At 33.8% G+C, this 12,027-nt stretch overlaps 1 protein-coding gene across 1 annotated transcript; it reads right to left on the bottom strand.

Annotated features, from left to right (window-relative positions):
- Positions 1-2,908: 2,908 nt before the first annotated feature.
- On the bottom strand, positions 2,909-10,657 carry LOC105326324 (succinate--CoA ligase [ADP-forming] subunit beta, mitochondrial). The gene is made up of 11 exons (XM_011426294.4): positions 10,531-10,657; positions 10,048-10,204; positions 9,749-9,860; positions 9,404-9,563; positions 7,315-7,485; positions 6,974-7,073; positions 6,085-6,389; positions 5,403-5,523; positions 5,093-5,181; positions 3,490-3,660; positions 2,909-3,045 (listed from the first exon to the last, which is right to left on the bottom strand). Exons 1-10 carry the CDS (start codon positions 10,597-10,599, stop codon positions 3,586-3,588), a joined length of 1,359 nt encoding a protein of 452 aa, XP_011424596.3. The 5' UTR covers positions 10,600-10,657; the 3' UTR covers positions 2,909-3,045; positions 3,490-3,585.
- Positions 10,658-12,027: the final 1,370 nt, after the last annotated feature.

Below are 12,027 nucleotides of genomic sequence, written 5' to 3' on the forward strand. Positions count from 1 at the left end.
TATGATATTGTATGATACTGTATCATTTTTGATACATAATATGATATTGTATCATATGATACAATATAATTTGATACAACATTGTATCATATCAAATGATACAATTTTATGTGATAAAGTAAAATATTATATAATACAATATTATATTATACATATGGTATCATATGATACAATAATATATTTTACAATATCATACAATACAATTTCATGTGATGTGATAATATATATTATAAACCAATATCATATTATACAATATTGTATGATACGATATTATATAATATAACAGTATCATATTATACAACTTCATGTGATATTATTCTCTATTACAGAAACTAATATCATATTATGCAAAATCGTATGATACAATATTATAGAATATACAATATAGTATCAATATACAATATTATATTTTGCAATATCTGATGTAATAGTATCATGTGATTAGATAATAAATTAATAATACAATATAATATTATACAATATTGTATCATTATATACAATACTATACATAACGATATCATGATACAATATCATTACATAAAATATCAAAAAAAATTATACAATATCATGTCGTATCATTTAACTTTTTATAATATTACATATGATATTATATTGTTTCATATTAAACAATATTGTTTCATACCATACAATACTATATCATAGGAATCATGTTATATCATTTATCAACAAACACATCTATCTATCGAGCAGGTTTGAGTGAGGTAGGAGATTTCTTTAGCATCCTTGATAATGGAGATCAGGCTCTGCATCTGAAGCAACCCCTGCGTTTCATTTATAATATAGTTAAATCAACTATGCAAGCTATCATCTATAAAACATGTGACCTGTTCCAAAAAAACTAAACATCATCCAGCATCCGAAACCTATGGCTCAGATTCAGCATTCAAGCGTGTCTGGTGCATCAGTATACATAAGACGCATCTCCATGCAAGTTTGGTGAAGTTCTGACCAGTAATAACTAAGATATCATCATCAGAGGGCACTAGCAATTAAAACCTTAACCTGCTCCAGCATCTGCAACCTATGGCTCAGATTCAACATCCATGCCTGTCAGGTGCATCTGTATCATAAGACACACCATCCATTCAAGTTTGGTGAAGTTAGGACCTGTAATAACTAAGATATATTTTTTAGCATCCTTGATAATGGAGATCAAGCTCTGCATCTGAAGCTTCCTCTGTGATTCATTCATACTACAGTTTAATCAACTATGCAAGTTTGAAAAAGTACTATTATCTATTAAACGTGTGACCTGTTCCAAAAAACTTAACCATATCCAGCATCTGAAACCTATGGCTCAGATTCAGCATTCAAACCTGTCAGGTGCATCAGTATCATAAGACGCACCATCCATGGAAGTCTGGTGAAGTTAGGACATGTAATAACTAAGATAAAATCATCAGAGGGCACCAGTGTTTCAAAAGCTTTAACCAGCTCTAAAAACCTTAACCTCCTTCAGCATCCGAAAAGTATGGCTCAGATTCAGCATTCAAACCTGTCTGGTGCATCAGTATCATAAGACACACCATCCATGGAAGTCTGGTGAAGTACGGACCAGCAGTAACTAAGATATAATCATCAGAGGGCACCTGCAACAAAAACTTTAACCAGCTCTAAAAACCTTAACCTCCTCCAGCATCCGAAACCTATAGCTCAGATTCAGCACCCAAGCCTGCCTGGTGAATCAGTATCATAAGACACACCATCCATGCAAGTTTGGTGAAGTACTGACCAGCAGTAACTTAAATATTGCTATCAAAGGGCACCTGCAACAAAAACTTTAACCAGCTCCAAAAACCTTAACCTCCTCCAGCATCCGAAACCTATAGCTCAGATTCAGCACCCAAGCCTGCCTGGTGAATCAGTATCATAAGACACACCATCCATGCAAGTTTGGTGAAGTACGGACCAGCAGTAACTTAGATATTGCTATCAAAGGGCACCTGCAACAAAAACTTTAACCAGCTCCAAAAACCTTAACCTCCTCCAGCATCCGAAACCTATAGCTCAGATTCAGCACTCGTCTGTCTGGTGCATCAGTATCATAAGACACACCATCCATGCAAGTTTGGTGAAGTACGGACCTGCAGTAACTTAGATATTGCTATCAAAGGGCACCTGCAACAAAAACTTTAACCTGGTCCAACAACCTTAACCTCCTCCAGCATCTGAAATTTAGGACTCAGATTCAGCATCCAAGTCTTTCAAGTCCATAAGTAGGTCCAGAGGCATCATCCATGCAAGTTTGGTGAAGATAGGACAAGTAATAGCTTAGATACAGGACCTGCAACAAAAACTTTAACCAGGTCCGGACGCCGACACCGACGCCGAGGGTATAGCATAAGCTCCCCCTGACTTCGTCTCGGTGAGCTAAAAAAGGGAAGGTTTTAAAAAATCCAACACCACAAATTTTCTCTAACAACAGCAGCAACTCACTGAATATAAAAGTTTTGTTACCAGAGCCATAGGTATCGGATTTTTTAAAATGATATTTCTGTTGACCATGATAGTTAATTTTTTTCAGTCACACTTATGTCAGCTGGTATCCATAGCAACCAATTACTGATGCATTGCTCCTTCTTACACCAGTGTGTACAAAAAGAGCATAACAGTCATTTCGCATTTTTAAAAGAAAAGCACTGTTCTTTTTATTTTTTTTTTATTATTTTATAAACCTAACACATCAAATATGCAAAACATTTCAATACAAATGACTGCATATAGTAGTAATAAATAACAAAATATTGTTCCTTTGAGTCTAAAAAAGCACTTTGTTTTAACCACTGCAGCATGCAAGAAGTCCTATGTGTCTGACTGGACAGCCAAGCTATGGTGGATTATTATGCTGCACTTTGACAATATAACTTAATGAGGATGTTAAAATGTAGCTGGAAAGATTAATGAATTTGGCAGATTGTTATTCTAAGCAATTTCTCAATATCAATATTTTGCCCATATTTTATGTTTCAAGAAATGGAGATTCTGTAGAATAGATCAATTAAATGCAAGCAAGAGTTTTTAAGTTTAAGGTCAGACGACACGTTCCTCAATTTCAGATAACTTTTCCCAGGAATTTGTGAATGGTTTACTACTACTTTAACAAGCTTTCTTGCAAAAAATTAGGGTACCTAACCAGGCATTTATGCAAAATACTAGAGTATGCAATAATAATCTTCTTGAAAATACACTTGAATTGCTGATATAAAAGTAAATACAACTACAGCACAGCGAAATTCACTATATTAGAACAATATCTCCGTCGGGGCGGGGACTTGAACTTACGACGTCTAGAACCTTTACGCTTTTGACAGTGAGCGGCCACGGTTCTCACCACTTGACCATCTAGACAAATATCAAAATCCAAGTAAATTTTGATCATTTTTAAAGTAATTATAAAATTAATATTTTTTATTGGAACTCTTTATGAGGAGATACAAAAAAGATTTTTGAGGAACGTGTCGTCTGACCTTAAATAAGACAGTTCACTTGCACAGTTTGTTTCTTTTGTATTTTGTATATATAATCATTTGATATTTAACTGTAACAACTTTGATAAAAGACATTCTAGAGTGGTAGTTCAAAATTCACAGCAATGTTGGCTTCTTTTGCAAGGCCCACAATCCTGGAGAGTCGCACCACCTGAAATCAGCAAAAGTTGACATGCAGAAACTTTTTTAAACACCCAACATTTTTACAATTATTTAATAAACAGTTCACACACTTTTAAGACTATGGAATCAATATCAAAATCTTAAGCTACCGGTACCCATATGAAAGTACATGACTACATTTATGTAGTGTGTACACGCAAATGCATATAAAACTAGTGGGTATTGTTTTTTTTTACAAAACAACACATGTCTCCCCTTCTCCCCAAGGATTGTAATATGGGGCAAATTTAACGATTGTAAAGAATAATGTCAGCTATATGTTACCCAGACCCATCTTTTTCTTAATTTGACCTTGAGTAAAACATGGTCAAGGTCATATATAAATCAATAGTACACCTAAGTGTATTATTATTGTTCTTTGTTTAAAGTTTGAACTCCTTCTGTCAAAGTATATTCAGGAGTTGAACAATGAAGTAATGAAATAAAAATTCTAAGGTCAAGGTCAAATTTTTTGGTAAGGTTCAACTAGTTATATACCATCTATCCATGATACAAGTTAAAAGTCTGTATGTTAAAGGAGTCTTGTGTTATGGTCAGGACAATGTTTTTTATGAAAAGCTTGACCTTGAAGAACAAAATAGGTCAAGGTCAAAACTTTTGGTGGCGTGCACTCATTCTCAATACCATCTACCTATGTTCCAAGTTTGAAGTCTTAATGTCAAAGGGTATTAAAGTTATGACCCAGACAAAATTTTATTATTTTTTTCTTTTTTCTTAATTTGACCTTGAGTAAAACAAGGTCAAGGTCAAATATTATCAAATAGTACAACTAAGTGTATTATTATTGTTCTCTGTTTAAAGTTTGAACTCCTTCTGTCAAAGTATATTCAGGAGTTGAACAATGAAGTTTTTTCTAATATGACCTTGAAATAAAAATTCTAGGTCAAGGTCAAAACTTTTGGTAAGGTACAACTAGGTTATATACCATCTATCTATGATACAAGTTTAAAGTCTGTATGTTAAAGGAGTCTTGCGTTATGGTCCAGACAATATTTTTCATAAAAAGCTTTACCTTGAAGAACAAAATAGGTCAAGGTCAAAGCTTTTGGTGCCGTGCACTCCTTCTCAATACCATCTACCTATGTTCCAAGTTTGAAGTCTTAATGTCAAAGGGTATTTAAGTTACGGCTTGGACAAATTTGGATGAAGAAGAATAAGAAGAAGAAGAAGAATAAGAAGAATAAGAAAGTCGACAAAAACAATATGTCTCCCCTTTGAAAGGGGAGACATAATGACAACTATAGAACATAATGACATAGTCTTTAATATTCCGAAAATGAAAAATTTCTCAATTCAGCTGATTATAATAAAAAATGTATTTCCATCTTGGTAAAAGCCTTCCACTAAAGGCTAAAACAGTGTATATAAACTACACTATTCTGATGAATAAACAAGCTTACTGTTGCAGCAGCTGCATCCAGGTTATCATCAGCCATTATCTTGAGACTACTGGCAGCCATTAAAGCCTTGGCATCCTCTACTTTTGTTCCTGCAGATATTTCATGCTTCATATTAAACATTCTTATTGATAGGGTAAGACATCAATGAGTTTCTTTGATAAATAACTTCATAACTTTCTCTCTATACACTTTTAATGGTTTGACTTTCTGGATCACTAGGCAAAAATCAGTTGGCATATTTAAAAAAAACCTTGAACTAAATGAAACTAGAGGTATACTTTGATACCATTTTGAGCACTTGATACTGTACCTTGAAGTCGCACCATGATGGGAACTTTTAAGTGCAGTTCTTCTGCGGCGGCTATGATGCCTTGAGCAATAACATCACACCTCATTATGCCTCCAAAAATATTGACTAAAATTGCTTGCACCTAAAAAAATACCCAAATTGAAAATTGATAGAGATGTATAAAAAATTGTCACATAAAATATTAAGTTCCTCTATTCATTAATCATTTGAAATGAATTTTCCAAAATATGTTAGGAACACATTTAACATTTAGAAATAAATGACTGACAAGAAAATGTTGTCAGTTATTTCATATAAATGAAATAAATAAATTTGTCTATCCCTCTGCAAAACTAAGTTAACTCTTAAATAACTCTGAAAACCTTTAATTTTGATATATCTTAAAATTTAGCTTTAATGTTAGAATATGTGGTGACTCTATTACAGAAAGAGGTTAATTTAGAAGATAATTAAAGACTTGGGCTCATTGGTATTCCATCATGTAAGAAGTTTGTAGGTTCAACCTTCCTGTCTGCTTTTCCAAACTTATTACTTCAACACAAATCTTCTATATCTTTTCTGTATTTTTTATTACAAATTTGTAGTGCAACAATTACTTTGTAAAACCCCTAAATATAGTATTTAAACTTCTTTTGATTCTAATTCACATTTGAAGAAAAGAAGAAAGTAAATTGTGAGTTACATTAGGGTCTGAGGTGATGAGCCTGAAGGCCTCCATCACTTGCTTGGCTGTTGCTCCACCTCCAACATCTAAGAAATTGGCCGGGCTCCCTCCATGCAATTTAATAATGTCCATAGTGGCCATGGCTAAGCCCGCCCCATTAACAAGACAACCGATGTTCCCGTCCAGTCCGATATAATTCAGATCGGCCATTGCAGCCCTCTCTTCTCGAGGATCTTCTTGTGACCAATCACGAAGCTGGAAGATTTGTTTCTGCCTGAATGATGCATTGTCGTCAATGTTGATCTTACAGTCCATGCAGTATACTATAATAGACATTCTGGCAATGAGTACATATTACATCAGACACTAAAATAACAATGTTACATCAGACACTAAAATAAAAATGATACGCATTGAGTCATCATTTATTTCTTTAATTTGGATCATTTCATTTACGTCACCTAAATATAGTTGAACTTCCATATTTCAAACACTGATATCTTGAAAACAATGGATATGTTGAAGTGATTTGTAAGTCCCTACCACTTATTTTTAAAGTATTATACCCTCGATATCTTGAATACTCAGATATCTTTAAGTTTTTAAACAGTCCCATCTAGTTCAAGATAACGAAGTTTGACTTTATGTTAAAATACTATAAATTAACATTCATGTCATATTTAATACACTGTATCAGCCCAAGAAGCCCCTTATCTGCCTAAGGGCAGAGGTAAGATTATACCTGTTAATGACTGAGTGAAAACATAATTTACATCACTAGAATGGTAAAGTGAATATATACTTATAAAACTTATGTACATCAGAAAATATAATATCATTTTGAAATATTAGGTACATGTGTGTAGAAGATAACATATAACACAATCAATCAGAAGAAGACAGTTACCTGTTCCATCGTTAGATTCTGACATTGGATTTATTTCTATCATTGTAGCATCATGTTTGAGGAAAATATCATGGTAGAGTCTAAGGAAAATATCTGCTGCCTGTAACACAAGCCATTAAACCCACAAGATTTGAATATACTGTAATTATTATATTATCCAATAAAAATTAATTTATTAACTTTAAATGTTTATAATTTTAAAAATTTTACACATTGATTGGACAACCAGCAACCTGTAATACATAGCGGTACATGACAAATATAAATGTCTAAAATATGTCCATAAGCATTGCACACTGTATATTATTCTTTTAATAAATAATGAGCTTTGATGTTCAAACCTGGTCAATACACGCGGGACTGAATCCCATCTCTCCGGCCATGCTCACAGCCTGCTGTCTCGTCAGTCCTGCAAAGATGTCTACTGGTTCCTTTAAGATGGCCGTTGGGTTTTCTTGGGCCACATCCTCAATGCTCATTCCTCCCTGGGAACTTCCAACCATCACTGGTCCCTGTGGATCAAAACATGCAAAGATTTCTAAACTGGTTATCTATTTAATGATGTTTCACTAAATGTACGATGAGCTGGTACAAAACTGGAATTCTGGAATTGTCTAATACTTCCTGTAAAGGGTACTGGGTGTGTTGTGTACCCAAGGTTAGAGAGGTTAAGCATTGATGTATGTACATTGATGTATGTACACAAGTACAGCCTACTCCGGATATATTGAAATTCAGGGGACCATGCAAATTATTTCAATATATCCATATTTCAATATAAGCGAAATTGACTGACGTGAAGCCGCCATTTTTGAAAGTTCAGTCCTGATGTAAGCATAGAAAACCAAACCCGAACAAATTATTTGGTCATCATTTATCTATCACAGTGAACAGATAACATGAAATATTAGTCCTTCAAAGTTTGATTAAAATTATATTCGTAAGTTTTGTAAGTTTCATTTTGTTACTATCTTAAACCTCGTCATAATCTCCGATCGCATTCTTTTACATTTAAGAGAAAAATCACTAGACTCAAACGCTTAAAATTCTGCTGAACGCTGCTTGTATATCATCGTAAGCGTACTCGCGATAATCTCAAAATCCTTAGCTATTTTGAATTTAGGCTTTGTCCTTTTATCAATAGCCATAACTACATGTAGTTCGTATTTAGTGTCCGAAGATAAGGTTTTTCTTTTCCGTGGGGTTTCCATATTACGTCTAATCTCAATACATCCGTATATGTAAAAACAAAAAATTCAACAGTGAATAAATTTTACTTTTCAAAAGAAGTATAAAAACACACATGATGAGAACTTATCAATAAACACCTTCGTATATCATTAACCGGGCAGTCTGGCATAATTACTGTCACTAACCGTGACGACAGCTGCCTGGGAGTACTTCAATATAACTGTTATGAAAACATCTAATTATCACCTATGGGGACTGATCAGTGGCTTCAATATAAGCGATATTTCAAAATAGCCGATTTCATTATATCCGTTAAATCAATGCAAAGAAAATGAGAGGCAAAAACTGGGGATTTATTTCTTTTTCAAAATAAGCGGAATTTCAAAATAAGCGATTTCAATATAAGTGGAGTAAGCTGTATGTGTAACTTGGGCAATCCCATAATTTTATGCAGATAACATCATTATTTCTGAATACTGCATAATTCTACAAGTTGTAAAAAATGCGTAGAATCAAAAGTACACAGAAGTAAAAACTTGTAGTGATTTTTGATGAAATATAGACTTTATGTACATCAGACATTGTTTTGAGTAAAGCAGATGATAAATTGAGAAAACTATGATTTTTGTTTCATTAAAGCCTTTTATACAATTATTTCAAAAACAGTGATAGAAAGATAGAAAGTAAACATGTTGGAATTGTTGTATAATTCATTGATCCCAAATTTTGTTACGTGTACTTGTAAACATACTGTATACAGGGAAATATCTGTCCCCTTTTTATTACTGCCCCTTTTGCCCTTGTTGTCAGTGAGCAAATTTAAGACTGAGTGAATTCCAATGTCTTTAATTATTTCTGTGTCAATTACAACTTCAAGACATGGCAAAACCTTTTGCAAGTGTAAAAATATGAAAAATAAATGGGAATAAAATACCCTGTAAAGAGTACTTGTAACTTCACATACTCATAGACATTTATTTTCAAATGCTTAACCTCTCTAATATATACATATCATTACCTAGTATATAAGAAAATGCCCTACGGTCCAACTCTAACACTTTTCAAAACCAGAGTTGGTATCAATTTCAAACCATGTTCATAGATAAAGCTAAACTATTAAAAGAACACATTACAAACAATATTCTATAGCATTTTTTTCTGTTTCAATAAAGCATGTAAATGCAATCTTAACTGTTCAGGATGTCAACAAAAATGTTACTGAAATTCAGATTCTCATACCATAAATGACCTCTCCATGGCTAAGGCAAAGTAGAATTCTCGTCTGGCATACAATCTCTCTGAAAGCATAACCTGGTTACAGATTCTACCCATGGGGGCCTGTTTAGTAATCAGCCTAGAGCCAATCATCTGGGATGCAATATCTGATGCTTCATCTGGACTGTAAAGACAAGACCACATATCCCAGAATGTTATATCTCATTTGATACAAATCAAATACTAATTATATTCATTTGTTGTTTTTTTTTCATCTCTGACGTGAAATTCCTTGAAATTTTATATAATTGTTTTAATGTCTGACATTAAAATCGTTACTGAAAGTTTATTTTATAATACATGACTTACGAAAAACATATTTTGACACCTCCCTTGAGACCACTAGTAAAATGCCCTTTGCCACGCCCTCCAGCTAGAACCTGTGCCTTTATCACCACATCTGGGGAGCCAGTCTGCTCCACTGCAAAAAAAAATAAAACAGCATACCTCAGCACTACAGTGTAAGTCTAGCTAATATCAAGATAATACTATCATATAGGAGGGAGATATTCAAGTAATTCTATGAAGACTTTGAAAAGAGGTTTTTAAAAATGTAATTTAGAGCAATGTTTCGTGAATACTAATGATAATAAGTTGCCACTACTTACACAAATCTCTGGCGGCCTTCTCCACTTCCTCTGTGTGGTCACAGACCTTGTATCGTGGGATTGGTACTTTGGCTTCTTTAAGGAGTCCAAAACTCAGGTACTCATGTAAAGACAGGTGACGCCTGTCCTGATGGTTGACACCACTTGTGCCCAGCACCTAGAAGAAGACAGCATCAGAAGTTATCTGACATGGAAACTGCTGGGTGTAACTTTAAGATTCAAAAAGAATTACAGAACTTCCAACAACAAAAAAGTATTACGGCTAATTTTCAAGAGGTTGAAAATTGGTGGATTTGATTTTAATTTTATTAAACCATTCTAAGATTGTTTTTATTAAGATCGGCATCGGGATCTCAACAAGGACAAAAAGTCATTCCGATAATAACCCTTTTAACATAAAGCAGCTTCTGTTACACAAATAACAAGTAATTAAATTCGCCATATCATTAAAAATATTGATGGCAATGCAAATATATAACATACCTTGGTGACATTTTCTAAATTAAGCTTCGATGCTACCCGTCTGCTTTTCCGAAAGAGAACAGCCGCCATGTTTTTTGCTGTTGCTCCTAAATAAAACGTAACTTCCGGATTTTAGTAAAAGGTGGCGGATCAACTTATTCCCCAAAAAGGTAGGGGTACCCCCCCCCTTTTTTTATCTAAATGAAAAGGGGAGGGTGACATGCTTAATGAAAACATGAAATAGTTGATAAAAGTATATTGATTAGCATTAAAATGATAATATTAAACAGTTAAAATGAAAATTCAGAATGTTTTTATTTTTTTAAAAATGGGGGGGGGGGGGGGGGGGGGAGGTTGGGATACACTATACTGTTATAAGTAATTTGGTTAGACAATCACTATTCATAGAAATCGGACCCCCCCCCACTTGTGTGCAAAGTTATACATAACCATAACCAAAAACTTTTTTTTGCTAGTCTCAAGATTTTGATAAGCCTAGCCCCCCCTCCCCCCTTTACACACACTCTCAGTTTGCTTTCAACGACACTGCTTTTAATTTGTAATATTTTCCCACACTACTTATCAGTGTTTAACCGGCAATTAAATTGTCAACTTAGTTTTATACATGTACGTCCCCGTTCATACAAAGTTTTAAAGAAATAGAAAAATATGATATTTGAGAAATTATTTGCACAGCATTTTACTATGTAAATAGTGCCTGTTTGGGAGGGTAACAGTTGAAATTGACACCCCGAGAAAACCATTGTCAACCGACGCGAAGCGGAGGTTGACAATGGTTTTCGAGGGGTGTCAATTTCAACTGTTATCCTCCCAAACAGGCACTATTTATTTTGTTATACTGAATGTCTTAATTTTTAAGAAAATTTTACTGCTTTTATATAGGAATAACGTGAATTCTACAGCGAACCGTATGCGCATAATTTTCGCGCATGTAACATTTTTTATTGTTTTGCCTCGGACTAGAATGTCGCGATGTCATTGGATGAAACGCGTCACGTGGCTGCCTTACAAAGGACTATATATGGTTTGAGCCTAAAATGGCCCCCTAAAATAAACATTGTCATTTTACTGTAATTCTTTGTTTTATTTGTACAAATATACATTTGAAGTTTTTTCATCATTTTCATTTTGATTTTAGTGCCCACAATTTAAAAATATGACATCATAAAGTTGACCTTTTCCCGCCATTTTCTTATTTTTAGCATAAAACGGCTTGTTTTGAGGCAGTTTTTCTTAAAGAAAACATTGAGCGACTGCTTGAACAATCAAAATATTTTCACCAAAGATGTATCTTTACAATACTTATAAGTGACAAAAAGTTCATTCTTGTTCAAAGAGTCGCTCTATATTTCCCATTCGAAAAAAGATAAGAAAAATGTCAAATTTTGGTTGATTTTGATTGAATTATAAAAATAGCGTCACTTCTGACGTCATATACTGCCAGTGAGTGCATATAAATCAAATAAATGGGTGAAAAACATATTTCATGTCAACTCT

The sequence above is a fragment of the Magallana gigas genome, chromosome 8, assembly GCF_963853765.1.
Source record: "Magallana gigas chromosome 8, xbMagGiga1.1, whole genome shotgun sequence".
In the NCBI taxonomy this organism is placed as follows: Eukaryota; Metazoa; Mollusca; class Bivalvia; order Ostreida; family Ostreidae; genus Magallana; species Magallana gigas.